The 20,548-nt window shown below is 35.6% G+C and overlaps 2 protein-coding genes across 2 annotated transcripts; one reads left to right on the top strand and one right to left on the bottom strand.

The window, feature by feature from the left end:
* Nucleotides 1–4,645: 4,645 nt before the first annotated feature.
* Nucleotides 4,646–11,812, top strand: LOC132547805 (uncharacterized). Its single transcript, XM_060211611.1, has 5 exons — nt 4,646–4,972; nt 9,592–9,682; nt 10,088–10,264; nt 10,784–10,918; nt 11,193–11,812. The coding sequence occupies exons 1-5, from the start codon at nt 4,646–4,648 to the stop codon at nt 11,810–11,812; spliced, it is 1,350 nt and encodes a 449-aa protein (XP_060067594.1).
* Nucleotides 11,813–16,140: 4,328 nt separating this feature from the next.
* Nucleotides 16,141–20,319, bottom strand: LOC132547528 (uncharacterized). The gene is made up of 3 exons (XM_060211294.1): nt 20,184–20,319; nt 19,009–19,364; nt 16,141–16,374 (listed from the first exon to the last, which is right to left on the bottom strand). Exons 1-3 carry the CDS (start codon nt 20,317–20,319, stop codon nt 16,141–16,143), a joined length of 726 nt encoding a protein of 241 aa, XP_060067277.1.
* Between the last annotated feature and the right edge of the window lie 229 nt (nt 20,320–20,548).

Raw genomic sequence — 20,548 nt, 5'->3', positions numbered from 1 at the left:
AAGGAACTAGTTTGCAGCATAAAATGGGACACCTCACACTAGTCACGTGACGAAGACGTTCTTACAGCAGAACATTGTCCAAGTTTTCTGAACCCAATAGAGCAATAGAAAAGTATCTCGAAATTTGTACATTTGTACTTCATCTTGAAGTGGCACATACTATTATCAATTGTCAATGCAAAGTGACATCAGTATATAAATATGCGTCGAACCAATGAGGTATCATTAGACTAATATGTTACAATATAGTATATAGATATTTGTCAGTGCCATGTGGCTTCAGTGTATATTTGCGTTGATGCAATAAATATTAATATTTGTTAATGCAGTATGATATCATTACATAAATATATGCAGTGTGGTTTCATTAACATGTGTCAACGTGCTGTTATACGAGTGGATTAATGTACAATTTTGTCTGTTCTCTACTTGTTACGAACTTTGACTTTTCTAGAACGAATTTATAAATATGTCTGTAATATATATATATTCTTTGTTTATCATTCAATTAGTACTTATTATTCACGTCATATGTATATGTATACATATATATGTTCCTACTCTATATGAAATTACCTACTACATAAATTATATAGACCCACTCTTTAGACACCAGAATAGCATTTACTGTTTATCTCCTCATGCAGTTGACTCGTTATTTGAGATGAATATCTTTGTATATGATGTTTTTCCTCTTGAGCTTTTCTAGTTTTTCCTTTCTGTTTCGTTTTCGTTCATTGCTCTTCTACCAAATGTTTCCAAACATGCCTGATGCCTCTATATGTAATTGTGTTCCCAGGAATTGTCGCCCAGTTCAGTGGTTATGTTCCGCGATGTTCATTGATATATCCATGTACAGGCTGGCAATATTTCTATACTAGATGAAATGTCACACATACACACGTGGTACATATAACGACAATAAAAGATAAATTGTCCTCTATTATGATAACCTATATCTTGAGGTGTGTTGTTACAACACTCCAGTCTTTATTGTCAAGAACAAATATTGTACATGTTTTTTTTTCCATATACGTTTTCTATATAATGGTGTAGAACAAAATACGTGCCCGCAATGCAGTCCAAATTAGTTTGACGATGTATAAACTTTTTTTCACATCGACTTGGAGTCCGTGATCGTTAAATCTCTCCCTATAAATAGCGGGGGAAATTATCGACCCATGCATGGTCGACATTCAAACTGTAGATGTGGAACGAAATTGTCATTTTCAAATGTATAGCGATAAACCTTGACTTCTTCCGAAAGTTCGACATGAAATAGGGAAAAGAAACAGATTTACAATATATATTCTAGAAACAATAGTAACTCAAACATAGAAAAGTTTATAGCTCAAAGGTGTCTACGATAGACACATTAACATTTAGAGTTCAAAGATAATATATGAATGCTCATTACCTTATTAAAGAATCAGCATTATAAAGCTTCCAAACGATCATATTCAAAAGTAAGGGGTAATTGCAAAATGAATGCATAATTTAGATAGAAGTGGCGCATTGTGACTGTGAACAGACACCATAGTTTGAAGCTCAGTTGGGATATGCAACTTCAACTGCACGGTAATATAAAATAATATTTATGAGCTATATGCGTTAATGTGAAATACCACAACTCACTTTGAATGTTGGACCATCCGTCTTTAGATTTTATGAGATCTTTAAACCATTTGAGGCAAAGTCTTTTGGTGACCAATTGCGATCACCTTTGTCGTTAACCGTGCGTCCGTAACTTTTAATTGTTTCGAATTCTCAAAAAACGCTTTAAACCATTTGAGGCAAAGTCTTTTGGTGACCAATTGCGATCACCTTTGTCGTTAACCGTGCGTCCGTAACTTTTAATTGTTTCGACTTCTCAAAAAACGCTTTAAACCATTTGAGGCAAAGTCTTTTTGTGACCAATTGCGATCACCTTTGTCGTTAATCGTGCGTCCGTAACTTTTAATTGTTTCGACTTCTCAAAAAACGCTTTAAACCATTTGAGGCAAAGTCTTTTTGTGACCAATTGCGATCACCTTTGTCGTTAATCGTGCGTCCGTAACTTTTAATTGTTTCGACTTCTCAAAAAACGCTTTAAACCATTTGAGGCAAAGTCTTTTTGTGACCAATTGCGATCACCTTTGTCGTTAATCGTGCGTCCGTAACTTTTAATTGTTTCGACTTCTCAAAAAACGCTTTAAACCATTTGAGGCAAAGTCTTTTTGTGACCAATTGCGATCACCTTTGTCGTTAATCGTGCGTCCGTAACTTTTAATTGTTTCGACTTCTCAAAAAACGCTGAACCAATTTCAATGTAATTATGGAGGAATCTTTCCTGGCCTAAAATGAACGAAGATAGTGAATTATATTGTCCCCACTCCATAGGGGTCTGAGGGGCTTGACCAAAGGTGTAAAATTGACTCCGATTTCAATAAAATCAAATGCTCTTCATGGATGGAAGCATCTTACCAAAGTTGTGAATTCCATGGCCCCAGGGTTTCACATTTCCCCATGGAAAGGGGTAAATTTTTACTGAAGTTTATATATGAAAAAATAAATTTTTGAGCATAATTTGTTAAATGTCCATTGAATACACTTGCAATTTGGTTAGAATTATGAGCAAAAACAGATGACGGCTTGACGGTATGCACATATTGAACCTGGCTGACCCCAGGGGGCAGATTGATGGGGTCAAAAGGGATCATTATGACTCAGATTTCAAACATTTTCTAAACACCCTGATATGGTAGAATCAAATGCTCTACAATGATGGAAACGTCTTTAGGTGCTTTACCAAAATGGGTATCCCATTTCTTCCCGAGAAGGAGGTCAAATTTACTATAATTTTGTAGAAAAAAATAGATTTTTGAGCAGAAGGTTGTTTATTTCCCATTTGAAATAAATTTTTAGGAATTATACGAGTAGGATTAAAGTTTTGATAGTATACATGTATTGACACTGGCGTAATGTCACCAATGTCGCAATTTCTTTTTCATGACACTTGAACGATACATACCTTTTGACCTTTACATTCAGTATTGTTTATCTCTGGTCCCATGGATTACTAAGTTGAACTAACAGTAGTTGTCAGAGTATCTCAAATATCGGGGGTGCCCTCACCGAACATCTAAAGTGTCTCTAATTCTGCGTTTTATGGAGTTCATAAGAACATTGACTGGTCGTACAGAAATGTTTGTTCATTCCTCGATGAGTGCATTAGCCTATTTGAATGTTTGCTTAATTTAGACTCTTCTGTCTAATTAATTCTATAAGTGTTTGATTAAGGACATATCGAGACTATATGGAGTCCAATCAATAGTGACAATTGTCTGGGTTGCAGAAAAGTCCCAAACAACTGTAGCAAAGTGTGACCACGCGTTATTATGCTGAACGGTCAAAGGCACACCATGAGGCCTCAATATTTCATTTCGATAGATACAATTACAAATTTTGATAATATAAACTGGGTAATTGAAATTTAGAAATCCATATTGCCTAATGAAGCATTTTGTAGCATGTTATTGCGAAAAGTATATCTGATTGAATTATTACAGCATGTATTGTCTGATTATTCTCTGTAAAATATCAATATTTCATTATAATCGTGAATAGTTCCATTGGCTGGGTGTCCACATATCTGTTTTAATCTGTTTAAAATAAACAATTTGCAAACACTACAACTACAAAACACATTTAATCTACGCACTATTTACGTATTTATATCTGACAGCTTGCTCAATGAAGCTACGCCTCAACGGATTATTGTTAATAACTTAGAACAAATGAAACACAACAATTACGATGCAGTTGAGGGATAGGGGGGATTGAATTGGGTAGGCGAATGGTTATATGAGGGGAGGGGGTGGCGGTACCAACAGGGCTTTATAAGGAAAACGGGTTTTACTTAAATTATGTCGATAATCTGGGTTGGCGATATAATGGGGAAGATGTATACCCGGGGTTTGCTTTATTCTACAATTCATTTTTAAAACTGCTGATCACATTTCGCAATCCTTATATGATATATGCTGCTGCTGAATTTCGCTGGCAAAGACTAGGAAAAGAACGACTGAACAATTTCAAATTGAATATCGAACAATATTTCCCTTGGAACATGTAAATTGCCAGCAGACACAGCTCAATCATATCATCTAATTACTGTAGGTAAACATGATGTATTTCATTTTCCTCCCGATCGTTATTGCTGACATATTTCCTTTAATAATCTTTCTTGTCGATCCCAATTGAAGAGCGTGGCATTCTTCCTGTCAATAATTCCCCTGTGCTTTAATTGAGCGACTATTAAATTAGTGCTAGTAGTCAATAGACACGCCCTCTTGAATATATGGACACGCCCCTTCACTCGTTCTATCATGACTAGCATTGACCAGATCTATACAAAATTGTCATCTCCAAGAACAACCAGTGATAGGTTTCTACGCTATTCGATATATCTGTCGTTTGAAATACACAAGGCATCTAATTACAAACTAAGGCTATGGTATAATAGAATGACGTAGCGTTTCTTAGAACTGATTATCATCTACCTGGACATAGCTCCACTCAACGTGGCTTTCAACTTCAGAAAAGAAAAGGACATTGTAATATCGAAAACATGTTTCTAAGGAACTGCCATGCTTCCTTCACCAATATGGTACGTGAATTTAGTTGTCTTTCAGAGTTTGTATTGGTAGTCAAGCTAATTGTACTGATAACGCCTTGTATTAAAGGAAACTGCAATTATGTCATCACAAAGCAGAACGACGTCGAATTCAACAGCTCTCAACAGACAATACATAAAACCAAGGGGCTTCAACAATGCTTGAAGGAGTGTAGTGTCCGTGCAGGTTGTCTATCAGTCAACTTTGACAAATCCACTCTGACATGTACATTGCAAACCGAGTCTGCATCCTCTACCGGTGGCCATACAGACGAAGCCCCAGGGATGGTGTACTTAGAGAGAGACCAGTGGGATCAGGTAGGCTGATGTTATTATGTTACACTTACTGTTACATAACATAATAGAACCATCTGCTCTTTTCACACAGCCGACATGTCGTATTGTAGAAATGAGTTTGACTGAAATTTTAGTACGTTTAATGCATTCACTTCTAGTCTTTATTTAGATGTAAGTTTTTGAAACACAAAAAATAAAACATTGTTGTAACATTTTGCAATTTTGATATATATTTCTTACTTATTTGACTTGAAAATTAATTTCTTAGAACAATAGTATCGTAATTGATAGTCATTGATACTTTATTCTGTCACATTTTAATTCAGTTGTTTAATCACATTACAGCTCATTAGTAAACATGTACATGTTAAATGTTCACAAGTCGAATAGGAGACACTTTAATTCGTACAGAAATAAAAAAATAAATTGCATAACGATTTTTTAAAATCAATTGCATCATATACAAAATTAATCTGTAAATCATAACCTTTGACGCCTTTATAACAAGTACTGAAAAGTTTACCTAGCTTCAAACTGAACGCAGTATTATAAGATAAAGAACGATTCGTTCATGATATCTTAACAAGGATAGCAAGTCTAATACGTGTTATCATTCTGTTTGATTGATAGCAAAGTCATTGCTAATTGTCTTCGGTAAATACTTGGTCGAGTAATGTCGCAAAAAAGGTCACATAATGATTATATACTTCTTGGTCTGTGACACTTGAAATAATATCATAGTATAAGAGATAACTCTTGGTAGGGGATATTATCAATTCAAAGCTTTATCAATAAAACAAATAACTAGCTAGATTTATTTCTCATCACTGATATATATAAATTCAACCATTTGTAAATATTAGATAAACAAAATCGCACATTTTGATCAATCGGGTCATCAAAAGACAAAAATCAACACAAAAGTAAACTACAGGTATAATTAGTCCCGATAAGGTCCGTGTCGCTCGCGTGGTTAAGTAGATTGAAATTGCTTCAGCTAAACTTATATACACTTTATATTTATTTTTCATGTCATGCCCCTCTTTCCCATAAGTTGCAGGTTTTTACGTCGGAAGTTCCCTAAGTCTAAGATGTGTATATATATGAAAACACACACACATATATATATGAAAACACACACACACACACACACCCTCACACACCCACCCACCCACCCACCCACCCACACACACACACATATATATATCGAGTTTTATGGATGAAGCAGAAGTTACTTACATTTCAGGAACGTCTGGTCTTATTCTCCATGTACTTTTTAATGGTCTGTCACAGATTATCTAAGATTCCATTCTGTTGCCGTGTCAGTATTTTCGGTATGTTTATAGTATAATGTTAGAAAAGGAGATAAAATAAAGTAACAGTACAAAATAACACGAAAAAGTTTGAAAATTAATGTACTTATCACGTAAAGCTATATGCATAAAACAGGAACGACACTATTGAATAGTTTCATTCATGAATGATTATTTACAGTACATTACGATATATAGAGTGGAAGTATTCTTCTGTGAATCCCAAAAAATATCCTGTATTACACATTTTTTATCGTATTTCCGAAAAACTTTAAATTTAGAAAGTCCTTTAAAAGAAGTAAAAAACTTGTCCGCGCTACTTTTTTCCGTACGGGCGTCAGAATATGTGTAACAGGAAAATTATTTTCTAATAATGTTCTTATTTTCCCCCGGAATAACAAGTATTCTATGCTTTTTTTTTCATGGCAAACTCTTTTAGAATATGTTTTTATCTTTTATTACAAGTTAAAGGTATCAAAGAAGGAAATTAAGACAAAAGTAATGTAAAAATGTTCAGTTTTCAGTTTTGATTAAAAGAGCACTAAACTTCATGGCAATTAAGAAATGAAAATGTTCTTATATAGATTAATTTTTTTATTTGACTTTCTTCTAGTATCAAACTTTTTAAAGATTTTACGTTTGGAGAGAGAGATTTTCGAGGACAATTTTCATGCTTTAAAAAGAAGGGATCTCCGTACTTTATTTTGGGCAATTTTCACTCAAAAAGCCAGTTTTTCCAAGATCAAGAAACAAGCAGAAATATTTGCTTTCGGATTTGAAAATCTTTGATGGTGGTCTATTTAGTCGGAATTGATGAATTTTGGAATCAATGATTTGTGATGATAACTCATGCAAAATTTAGTTGAAATATAAGCAAAACTTACAGAATAATGCCTAAGACAGATACCTCAGCAAATCAGAAAATGCTGAAGTTGTGAACGCTCTTATTCGAATAACGACGTCAACTACGCCGTCACAAAGACTGGTCCACAAGCGACATTATGTTGGAATTCATTTCGAATTGACATCTTTAAACGCACACTGGAAAAACGACTCTATTGATTCAGATACCATGCGCACCATAACATCAAAGATCTAAGGACGCCATACTGTAAGCATTGAGAGGAGAAGAACATACAACTTTCTGACTCTACAACGTATTATATGTACACTGTCTTTCTTAACTTTTTAAGGGCGACATTGTTGCAGTCATTCTCATCAATATTGATTCTTTAGAAACCTTTAAGGGACAACCATATTCGAAAGATAGTTTGTGTTCGCTTCATCTTTCTGTGTGTATACTGTACACTTGAGCGCCGTAGTTGTTCCTCCTAACCATTAGAAACTTAGACTTTTCAAATTATCATCAAACATAACTACACACCTACTATTTCCAGAAAACGACAGATAACTGAATATGTCAGTGATTTGCTTAATATTCCATTGTCTAAGTTCTGACCTTCGACCGCGCCGTGCCATGTCATTAACTACCCTTGGTGATTTAAATGAGTGTTTTATTAATAAAACACTATGCATTTCATACATCATTTTAAAAGTATTTTATGTGTAAAGATATCACAATAAACATTTAATAGGCCATCTAAAATGTAACTTCATAACGAAAGATATTTTGCCTTGTACCATCTAATACTGACATAAGATATTCACCGCTTACGAATAGAATATGTTTGAAACCATTAATGAGAGACGTCGGCTTCATTCTCAAATTAATGATAAACACATATATTGATATTTGATACTTCGATCGCAGTTATATTGAATAAACGATCAATTTTGATGTAAATCATGGATGATCAATTTTCTTACGTTGTTTGTTTTGTGATCTCGTTCCTAATTTATTTGCTCATCGGCCAGAATCAAACTGACCCATTCTTTGAAGAACACTCCAATAATAATAATCCATTTATGACGTAGGTCAGATACAAACACATGTATTGATATTTGATAATTAGATCGCAGTTATATTGAACAAACGATCAATTAAGATGTTATTTATGGATGATCAATTTGCTTACGTTCTTTGTTTTGTGTCCTAATTCATTTATCCATCGGCCTGTATAAACATGTAGGTCAAATACAAACTGTGGAATGTCTTATGTCCAAGAACAAGAACATGATATAAAGATGTATACGAGAATGAAGCACAAGTATAAATGTATGGCATTTCAATAGGTTTAAGTATCTAATATCCCTTTTAGCTCCCCGCCCCATCTCTTTCTCTTTCTTTCCCTCCCGTATCACTGAGAATGCATTTTCTTTCAATCTTTATCTTCGTGTTAGAAAATAATTTTTAAAAATTCTTCTATTTATGATGTTTGTAATAACAAGGGATAAATGTGATACTCATCTGTGATGAGATCTGAATCTGGTGTCGTTAATAAAGCTATTTTATTTAAGTATCTTACCCCTATAGAATTCTGCGCCCTCTAGTTTGCATTGGTTTATTGTAAACCTTTTTTCGAAGTCATCCTGTCTGTGTTTCAGGAATAACAAGACAATGTTTTGTTAACCAACTCAAAATCGTCGAAACATGGGCAACATTTAAACAAACGTAATATCTATACTATCAGGGGAATAAGACAATTTCATCAGGATGAGTAAACCTCCTCTGTTTCACCAAGGTCACCCACCACATAAATATTGTACATACATGTAAGTCTCGTTCTCAACAGGTTTACGAAGTTATCATGCCCGTTGACTTTGCGTTCAAATATATATAATTTCTCACTAAAGCATGCGCTATTGAAAGGACAGGGATCAATATAACCAATTTTCCTCAGTTAGTTTAAATAGTTACATAAGAATCAATGATATTCTTTGCTGCTAATGACCTTATCAGTTAAAGCATAATCATGAAGAAATAAAACCAAACAAACAAACATACGGGGCGTTCACATTTTTTGGGAATTCGAAACTTAAAATCTGGCTGTTCCAGCGATTTAATTGAACAAATATACGTTTGAAATTACTTAAACGAAATAACGGTAGCTTAAAGGCTTTAAAATTCAAATGTCGTTAATTTCATTTTATAACACGATAAGACTGTAAACTTGATTTGATAACGCAATAATGATTCTGAGATATTGCGATAAATGTTACTAGAGGAATCAAGTAGGAAATGTTGTTTTGTGTGTGTTTTTTAAAACCAAATATTAAACAGAGAAAGGTTTATATCATAACCATTATCTGGCATTCTTAATCATCAAAATATCTAAATACCTAATATTGGCCTCCTCGGAATACAAGACTATAAATTCATAACCAACGTAGATTTAAATCTCTCATTTTACATTGTGTATGTTCCAGGCGATTGCTGGTCCATGTAATGACACGGTGTGTCCAACTAACTCTCTATGTGTTGCATTGTCGAGTGGACAGACATCATGTGTAGCCTTCGGTAAGTCTGTTTATTTATCGTAAACATTACGGCACAACGATATCCGAATACACGAAAACAAGAAAACAAGAAAACCTCTCTCTCTCTCTCTCTCTCTCTCTCTCTCTCTCTCTCTCTCTCTCTCTCTCTCTCTCTCTCTCTCTCTCTCTCTCTCTCTCTCTCTCTCTCTCTCTCTCTCTCTCTCTCTCTCTGTCTCTCTACTTTATTTGTTATTTGACGCTATTTCCGTTTTCTTTACATGAAAGGTATAATTAATGTCTGATCATTTGAATATCGATATCAAAGTTCATGGTTTGATACAGTTTGATTGCGCATCACATTAAGGAGTGAATATCTTATAATACTGACTCAAGGAAAAAGATGTCAAATTATTTCCGAGTATACTATTTTTAAATCTGTCTTCAGAATGTCCCGATCCCATCGTATACTATAATTCGTATATAACTACTCCGGAGGTATCAAAGGGTTTCGGCTCAACCATTGAATACGCATGTCCGACTGGCTACGTGTGGGTTGGTGGTGTCGTCACTTGCTCATTATCGGGATCCTGGCAAGGTGCCAATCAGGTTGAAGGTTGCTTAGGTAAGTAATATGATATTTACTATTACCAAATCTTACTTGTGATGGCTCTCTTTAGTTTCGTTTTAGCATTAGCGTAATTATACAACACAATCAGTTAAAGAAGTGTTATTTAATATATAATTTTCAGCGTCCGTCCATGCGTCCTTGTAGTACAATATATATCATTAACCTAATGACAGATTTGATTCATATTCAAACCCTAACATCCTATTATCAGGATCTATTCTTGCTTCGATTGAGGTGTTCAGGGTTAGAGATCAATTTAGACCACTTTTGAAATGAAAAATGAAACATGATATCAAAATATATCCTGCACCAACGAAAATATTTGATTCATATACAAACCATATCGCACCATCGAATTATACACCTAATTAGATTATGATGGTCTTCATTCAGTGTTAACAGTCAAAGTTGACCACTTTTTAGATATAACTTGTGGTCATTTCTCATTTTCTTCTTTAGTGGTTTTGAAATATTAAACATTCACTACTGATTCCCTAGTTTATTATTTCATAGTTTTCGCTTCTGATGATCATTGTGTGGACGATGATGCCGTTTGCTCACATATTACCTCCGCTAGGTGTAAGGCTGGTGTTTGCGTCTGTCAAGACGGCTATTCATTTATAACAGAAACGTCTAGATGCATAAAGGGTGAGTATCAAATGACATCTACCTTTTGCAAATATTTATTTAAGTTTTTTGAAAGTCTATGAGTAAATATTATCCCCATTTATCTGTTACTGATATAATGATGTCATGTAATGTGTTTTATTTCAAATTTTTAAAAAAATATTACCTTCAAAAGACATTTTTTCAAATTTTCTTACTATATATTCCACTCGTCAACAATGATTACAACTATCAAAGTTCAGGTACTTTTAAAACAAATTTATCTTCAACTGTTGCAAACTCGTTCTTTTGACAGACTGCAAGAGCCTTTTTACTGCTGGTAACAAAACGAATGGTGCTTATGAAATAGCACCTGACGGAATAAATTCAATCACGACTTTCTGTGACATGGACAATGGTGGTTGGACTGTTTTTGAACGACGCTATGTTGGAGATGTGAATTTTATGAGAGATTGGGCAGATTATCGTTTTTCCTTTGGTTTACCGGATGGAGACTTTTGGCTCGGGTTAGAATACCTCAACGCCCTCACAATGTCAGACAGTGATGTATATTTTGACTTCATAACAACCTCAGACCAACCCTATTTTGCACTGTACCACAATTTCAGTGTTGCTGATAACAGCAGTCTATACAAATTGTCCTTGTCCAGTAATTTTGATATGACTCCCGAGTATAACAATATTAGAAATGGAGGTTTCTATGATCATAACAATATGTTTTTCTCTACCCCAGATATGGATAATGACATTTCGAGTTCAAACTGTGCAACTACTCGCGGCGCCTGGTGGTGGAACAAATGTTACACATTTGGATTGTTCCTAAACAATTTTAATGACATGCGTATGTACATGGGGTTTAATAATACATATATATACTTCAAGAACACAACAATGAAAGTGCGACGCACAAAATAGTTGACTCATTATAAATGTGAACACTGATTCCCTGAGGTAACGACAATAAGGACCATGAAGAGCTCACTTAGTTAATTCTATGATTGCCTGTCCAAAACAAAGATGGCGTATCCATTAATTAGCGTAAACATACACATTTATAATGTTTACAAATCTTATCAATTTTCTTTCAGTTTAAGCATTTCCGGTGCACACATTAAGTTAAAAAGTGTTGTCCGACTTTAATGACAAGAAGAAAACCCAATGAGATAGAATATACTGCATTTATAAACCTTTTTGACGGCAATTTGTCTATTTACCCGTAGCCGTCATATTTCTCAAGGGCAGCATTCTGCTGTTTGTACGTCCTTGTACATTTCTTATGGTGGAAGTGTCTCTTTTTAAAATGAGTGGAACTCCATAAAGTTATGGCAAGTATTACCACATGAAAATTGGTTTTACATGAAAAAACCTCAATTTCATTTCAGTAATACTTACCATAACTTTAGTATGCGAATTCGTTTTACCGTAGTTGTAACTAGAAGCCAGGCAGCCAATCCAGAACAACAGAAGTAGTCAGGAGGGGAAAAGAGTGCCAGAGAGTTGGACTTACCTCCCTGTGTCGGAATGCAGAACAATAATAATAAAAAAAAAACTTCACGTAACCGAAACGACGAAACACATGGCGTAAGAATTCAACCTGATACTCTCATGACGACTTAACTCATAATCTTAATATTTTCTGATTTTGAGAAAGATGTTTCTTCCTCCTATCGCCTTCCTTGAAACTGCCTCATTTCTGGTCTTTAGTTGAGCGTCCTTTCCGGTGAGGAAGGTTTTTGGGTTTTGATCAAAAGCAAGGTTTAATTATAGATTGGGACATGCATTAGGCCCATAATTCGTTGTTAAATCTCACTCATTTTCGCTCATTGATATTGCATTCGAATCCGATTTTGAATACTATTCGTTGCTCCTGCATTATGTCATTCCCGATAGGATTTGAAATGTTGTTTGTCTGTGCCATTCTGTTTTCATGTCTGCTTTGTTTTTTTTTTTTTTTTTTTTTTTTTCGGGTGTCTTCTTTTACTTGTAAATGCTGTTGCTTAAATTCTATACCAACATTTTCACTTTCTATATTTGAGCGGTCATAGTTAGGAATGTTTTTACTGTATCAAGCTCAATAAGAAAAAACAAAAGTATCAATGACGCTGATGAATGCTCCCCGAAAACGACTTAATTGAACATAAAATTTTAACAAAGGGCAGAATTCTGTAATAAAGGTGTTCAGACACTAAATTTGGTACATTGTACATGTACATCCTCTTTGTATGACCATGATATGGACCTAAAATTCTAACAAAGGGGACTAACTCTATAATTAAGGGGTTGCACTGTTGTGAATCTGTTATTTATTCTACCTTAAATGAAAGCAAGGTTATGTCCTTGACACAAAATATTCAGCAATTGGCAAAACTATGCAATCAATGGGTTGCATAACCTAAATTTGACACACTGCACATTATCTTGTTGTGAATCTGTTATTTATTCTACCTTAAATGAAAGCAAGGTTATGTCCTTGACACAAAATATTCAGCAATTGGCAAAACTATGCAATCAATGGGTTGCATAACCTAAATTTGACACACTGCACATTATCTTAGTATGTCCTATATATGAACCAATTTTCACTAACCCAGATCAATGCAAGCAGTTTAAAATTGTGCTCTGGACCGGAAATTGTATCAAAGGGCAATCACTCTATAGGTTGGTACACGGCACATCGCATTAGTATAACCAACGTTTTGTGATCATTGATTATATTTGAGCAAAGTTTTGGTGCGAACACGAAAGGACGTACGGACAAAGTTGGGACTAGAAGTTTCCTCCAAATTGTCGGGTACCATAAAGACTGTACTTCAGTGTAATCTTTATATATATGTAAGCTTAAATTCGCATGTCACATTTCGTTTAACATTCAATTAATGGAGAAAATGTCTGTAAATGTGATGACGATGTTCAGTTACTGTACATGTATTATGCAATATGGAAGATGATTAAGCTAAACGTGGATCATGTCAACTGCAATGAAAAGTTAATATTGTTGTTCATTTCCTGTTTGATTTTTCAAAGTAAAATTCGTTCTAAACTTTTAATTTTAGCACATAGTATAAATTTATGGTTTCCAAAAAGAACTCCTTGACAAAACAATACCGAAGTTTAGTCAGTAACAATTTTCAAAAAAATCAAATGTTACCTTTATGATTGATACACATTCAGAAACTGAGTAAAACCAAATATATTATAACAAACCTGGATTACAGTCTTATTTTGATGCTGCTTACTCATGAAATTGAATCGACAGTATATGAATTTAAAACAAAACCTACGCCGAGCTTTTGCCAATCTTCGGCAACCTCTTCTAAAACCTTCTCTTCCATGAAAGAATAAGAACGGCAGTACAACTATATGGTTGCAAATTCAATTGAATCGTATTTCATGACCACTTCGTCAAGATATAAAATGTACCCGATCCCCTAATAAATGTTAAAATTCTGTCATCCGTGACGGAGAAATTATCCATATTCCAGTGCCATTAAATTAACAATATTGTGTGATTATACACATGCAACAAGTGTCGATTTCTTATCACCAAGTCCCTTGATCGCCACTTCATTAACAGTTGATAGTTGTTTTTACAAATATGCCTTGGCTATCCCAACTAGAGGACTGGTTCTCGCAATGCCCATGGGTGGTAGCACTCAACAGCAGGTCGCTTCTCACTTCAGAGTTCACAAAGCGACTATATGTCATTTAGTTTTACGTTACAACGTAATTGAAAGAGTTGATGACAGATCCCGACGTTCCGTAACTGTGATTTATTAGGCTTGCTCACGTGCGTGACAGGAGATTAAACGGCAGACTAAATGACATGAAATCCATCCCAAAACTATGAGAAATTGCCTGCAAGAGGCAAATTTACGCCCAAGTCGCCATTATGCTGTTTTAGCTCTGGCAACTCAACGACTAGTCCGTCGTGCGCGAGAGTGTTTGACTCGTGTGCACAAAATGTTTCTCTAGGAGACGTTGGGGTTCAATACTCTTTACGGATGAATCTCGTGTTGCCTTGTTTCTATATAGGAAAACATTTCAAAAACAAAATGATTAAATACATAACTAAATAAAACATTGAATTCGCATTAAAATGTGGCATATAAATGCATTGTGAAAAATATATGTTTAGGGAAATGTAGCAGATTCAAAATACATGCCTTGAAACACAAATTTAGCTCCTCTATTAAATTACTGTTGACTGTAAATTTTCGCAACATCATTCCCGGCATTCTTTTTACTGTCATGAACCAGGGCAAAGTTAGTTAAGAGTACAGTGCAGTGGGCAGAAACCATATACCAGTTGCTTTGAAAACTTTATATAATCCGAATGCCCTTTTATATTTGTTTCCTTCCAATCAATATTTATTTCAGGACCTCGTCAGAATATCCCCAGTATAAGGAAGACTTTGGGTCCTTGTACCCTGTGGTGTCATTCAACATGCTAGTTACTGCTCACTGTTTCTCTGTCATTATTGCAGTAGTAAACCTTGACCGTTGTCAGTATGATATGTCCAGATGTGGTTTCTTCGGCATTATACTTCAAAGTAGTGTGCGATATTACCAGGGAACTTATAGAAATACATCACAACCTCCAGCAAACACTCAACATTTATTCTCCTATCGCATACATTGAAAGGCCCTCCTGAAATGGCTATAGATGATGGACATTTAACAGTATACAATGTAAACTCAAACTGATAAAAAGGTTTCTAAATCGATACGACACAGATTTTACACATCAGCAATTTTATTGGAAAATGGTCTTCTATAAGCTTAATCACATTCAAGCCATGGTTATTTCTTCAGATACGCTGATCAGTGAACTTCCTGATTCGAAAAGAACATAACTAATATTCTACTCACACATTGTGCTTAGATATGGTAAAATGACACTATCGATGTCAAAAGCAGCATCAAAGCGATAATAGATGCAGCTAGGATCGTTTAATATCTTAATTAGTTCGTAACAATTTATTCGAGCGTACATGCATACTATTTGTAAAATGCAATGCGGCGTTGATAGACACTATCGACCGATTGCTTCTACAATGTCTCTTAAGTCGTTTTGTTATTTCAAATGTATTGTTGAGACCTAAATTCATTTATATGTACATACATAAGAGAGACAAACACATGTTTAAATAAAAACATCTTTCCAACATAATTTTATCATTTAAGTAAAAAAAAATAGATCCTTCAATGTTGTCAATGTTGTAAAATGTTTAATGTTGAAAATGTTAACAAAATCTGACAGTGTAACCAGTCTTCGGTCTGCCTCTACATGTAAATGTACTTTTATGGTCATCATAAGCATAGCTGTATGCCTCTGGACATCTAGACTTAAAGAAGTTCGCGCCGGGGAAGGATGGACATGTCTGTGGTGTGTTGTGGGCGTTTCGGCAACAGTAGTCATCCCTTCCGGTAGCTTCACAAGCACTCTTACAAGCAACTACCTGGCCTCCGTAATGTTGCTTCAAAGAGATAACATATTTAATGATTACATTCCAAATGCTATATTACGTGTAACAAGTCGTCAGACTTTGCTGGAAATAAAATAATGTTTACAGCTATAATTCATTGCAAATGTGATAGTCCTGAGTTTAAGTCTGAAGAATATCTATACTCGGGCGCTCCTGTCGAGCCAATAAGGTTAGAAGTGTTGAAAGCATGTTACTGAACACTTAAACAGTGTACAAACGACTCAAGAGGTGGGCTGGCCTTGTAACGAGCACACATGGAATTGACATTTGGGGCATGTTTAACAAATTTTTTGAAAGTTAATTCATTTCAATGATTTGTATAATAAAATAATTAATGTATGGGATTGAAGGATACAGTAAGTTTCTCTTGTTTCCCTCCATCAGTCATTTGTCTATGAATTTTATCAAATTAACATTGATCTGAGCGTATAGATAAATCCACTGCTGAATCTGTAAGGGGAGAGAACCCTATAGTGCTAAACATTAAATAAAAGTAATCTAATTTGCTTCAGACTTGCATAATATAAATTGGTAAAGAAAAATAAGATATATAACAATAATTAGATATATCAAAATTTAACACTGTAGTAATTGTTATCAGAACATAGTTGTTTTCCAACTTTCGGTATCTGCAAATGCTACAAAATGGCAAGGTATTAATTAATAATCTTCATGAAAATTAAAATATCAAGCAATACAAATAGCTATTCTAATACAGGACTACTTTGTTCCTACATTGTAGGTGCCGTTTATATATAAAGAAGTCCATAACACATTCCGTGACAATTTAAAATATACTTAACAAAATAGAAACGAACAATTAAATTATGCAAGCCTATGACATTTTGGAAAAGTTCATATCAATGTGAAGGAACAAGTGTACTCTTTACAATGCTGAAGAAGAAAAGTCTGTGTGACGTCACTCGTGTCTTCAGTATTTTACTAAAAGCACTGCATTGAACTCATGAGAACATCAATTCGCCTTAAGGGAATGTTATTCCATTTTTGTGTTAATGCTGCGACCAACTGGGAGCGGTTAGTTTGCGGTTTTTGACGTTTCCTACTACACATGTCCAGCTCATCCCACAGATGCTCAATGGGAGATATGTTGGGGTTAAATGAAGGCTAAACAAATAACAACAGACTCTGGCAACATGCGGCCGAGCATTTTCTTGATTGATGACTATGTTATGACGTCTGAAAAGTGAAAGGACATGTAGTTGGAGGATCTTGTCTCTATCGAACGGCATTGAGGTTTGGATTCAGTACCACTTAGGGGATTTTACTCCATAAAAGATGTCTTCCAAAACCATTACTGAATATATCGCATTTAACCACTCAAACATCGGCGAAACGCTCACCGCGTCTGCGATATACCCTTTTTCTTCCGTCTGAGCGATACAGACAGAATCTAGACTCGTCGGTGAACATTACACGCCTCGACAAGACGCATCCCAAATCTATTCAGGACATGTCTGCGCATCCAGTCAAGACGCACTTGCCGCCTCCGTGGTGCCAGAGGTGGCCAGAAAGAATTATTCTCTCGGCACGCAAGCGGTTTCTGACAGTTTGAGCACTAATGGGTCTGTCATGACTATCTGGAGTATGCGACACAGTCTCTACAGCAGTATTGAATCTGTGCGACGATCAAATGTCTTGTCTTGACAGCAATTTGGCTATGACCATCCATCAACATCACAATCATTCTTTCCCTCTGATTTTGCCTTAAGCGTGGCATCTCGTTCCATGGCGAAATCAAAATGCAAACATGGAAAATTAATGTGGCTGAACTTAGAGTATCCGTTGAAATTAATCGTTTGAAAAAATCCGGCTTGACTTGACCACGCCGATTGATTTGGACTAAAGAAGCTCACAAAGTCAGACAATGACGGCTTCATGCTTGGCTGATTTTCGGGTAAATTGTCGGGAAGAGAGATCATTCTTGATGTAATACCCGACCAAACATATTAGTTCCTTACAGCTAAGGCGTACTGCAAGGAGAATTTGTTAATTTCTTTTTTTCTTTTTTTTTTTTTTTTTTGTTAAGTATATCTTGAAAAAAATAATTATTGCAATTTCGTAATGTCGTTTTGTATTTTTTGAAATACCTAAATGTGTCGCATATTCTTAATTTACCTGACTACTATTGTAGGATTATCCTCTCAAATGTTGGAATATATCCTTTAACTCAATCCATAACATTTGCACAAGTTCTGGTAAGTGTAGATATGTTTAAGATATTACAAACCAACTGCCTTAACTGAAATACAAGCATTGTATCTGGCTTTGGTCGAGTTCCTGCGATGATGAATCGGGTCGCTTCTGGGATCAATATAATTGCAATTTTCTGTGTGTTCATCATCAAAATTCAAAATGTTCGCTGTACTTGCTGATAACAGAAATGTTGGCTTAATACAGTGACGTCCAATCAGATGGATATAGGCATAGACCCGACTGAATGTAAAACATGGTTCATTGAGAGTATATATTAAATTTTGAAAACTTTGTGTTACTTTGTTATTTGTCGGCAATGGTTGCCATGATCGCGTTACAACGACCTAAATGCGACGTCGTGTCTTGATGTTACGTTTTCACGACGTTGTGTGACCTCTGGAGTTATCGTACCTGCTGTTCTCCCGGACAACCACTGTTCAGGTCGGAGTAGCATCCCGCCCTTGCACAGTAGTACTGCCCGTGATGACTGGTGTCGTATGTTCCGGCATCGGGAATGATACTCATCATCAGGTTAAAGCCATCTACCAGACTCAGATCGTAGAAGTCTTGCCCTCCATAAGCGTCCAGTGTAAACTCTGCCAGCGTTGCTGGGGGTCTACCTGTACGGCCATTACATTGCAGACCTCCACAATCACCGGTCTGGCACTGTCCAGATTCCGTACAGTGAGTCCTCCCCCAAATACGTCCATTCCACCGATCAATCACATTAAACGAAGTACGGTCACCTGGGCGCATTTTCCACCCACCTAAAATGGATATGAAAACAGATTATGCATAGCATACCGCAGAAGCATTTCATTTAGGCGTACGGAATCCAATTTCCCAACCATAAAAAATATACATGCTTGCTAAACCACCTTTGTTTTCTCAATTCCCAACCTATACCCGATTTCTACCTGACCTACGCCATAATCTTACACTTAACCATTACTCTGACACTATACCTGACTTATACAAAATAGATATCACTCCTCAACATGACCTGTACCTGTCATATACGTAACCTGGCATATACCGGTTCTATGATATGGCCCTATTTTACCTGACCATTACCCCGGCCATCTCAATACCGGACAATTACTTAACTTATACAAGACTTTATACCACGCCATTACCTAGCCTATACATGACACTATACCAAAACCATTACTTAATCTATTCATGATCCTACACTACAAATACCTAACAAGTCTTTCCTTTTACCAGAGCATTATCTAACATAAACAAGCCCCTATACCTAAGCATTACCTTCCCTATACATGACCCTATACCTAACTATTACCTAACTTATACATGACATTATACCGGACCTATACGCAATCTGTAAATTGCCATTCAACTGATCTTGACTTTACCAATGTCATGACTCTATGCCTGACCTGTATCGCGATTCGGATCCATAACCCTGTTCCGTAACTATACCATGATTCTGCACATGTAACGGTCAGTTATAGGGCCATGGTATGGTTCAGGTATCCAATAACTGACCTATATCATGACCTTTCTTTGACCTTTACAGTGGTGTAAAGATGTCATAGGTTGAAGCGATGAAAACGGCCCCATACCTTGTAGCGGTGTCTGACCGTTGTTTCCGAAAGCGGCGGCCCACACATCGTAGGAACAGTGGTTCTCAATGTGAAAGGTGTGTGTCGCGGAACAGACGGCCGCTATGGCCAGAAGCAGGGCAAGGGAAGCAAGCATCTGAAAAGGATACATAGTTGAACGATCGGGATCAGTAATTAACACAAATCACAATGCCACTTCTCATGCATACATGTATGTTTTATTAGAAAATATACAACATTATACAAACGAGAAACAAAGCCATATATTTTAATATATAGTAGCAATTACCAAAACAAATCAGAACACAGTAACAAAATGTAGCAAACATCAGAACACAGCTACAAAATGTAGCAAATATCAGAAT

This window comes from Ylistrum balloti, unplaced genomic scaffold (genome assembly GCF_031769215.1).
Source record: "Ylistrum balloti isolate Yb309-2 unplaced genomic scaffold, AGI_CSIRO_Ybal_v1 Utg369614, whole genome shotgun sequence".
Taxonomy (NCBI): Eukaryota; Metazoa; Mollusca; class Bivalvia; order Pectinida; family Pectinidae; genus Ylistrum; species Ylistrum balloti.
This window is presented reverse-complemented; position numbering and strand designations above follow the sequence as displayed.

Excerpts from the sequence above, each read along its gene's own strand:
- LOC132547805 (XM_060211611.1), top strand. The coding sequence starts at position 4,646 with ATGGTACGTGAATTTAGTTGTCTTTCAGAGTTTGTATTGGTAGTCAAG. Across the intron at positions 9,683-10,087 it reads GACATCATGTGTAGCCTTCG|AATGTCCCGATCCCATCGTA; the intron begins GTAAGTCTGTTT and ends ATCTGTCTTCAG. Across the intron at positions 10,265-10,783 it reads TCAGGTTGAAGGTTGCTTAG|TTTTCGCTTCTGATGATCAT; the intron begins GTAAGTAATATG and ends ATTATTTCATAG.
- LOC132547528 (XM_060211294.1), bottom strand. The coding sequence starts at position 20,319 with ATGCTTGCTTCCCTTGCCCTGCTTCTGGCCATAGCGGCCGTCTGTTCC. Across the intron at positions 19,365-20,183 it reads CGGTCAGACACCGCTACAAG|GTGGGTGGAAAATGCGCCCA; the intron begins GTATGGGGCCGT and ends TATCCATTTTAG. Across the intron at positions 16,375-19,008 it reads GTTGTCCGGGAGAACAGCAG|CAACATTACGGAGGCCAGGT; the intron begins GTACGATAACTC and ends ATCTCTTTGAAG.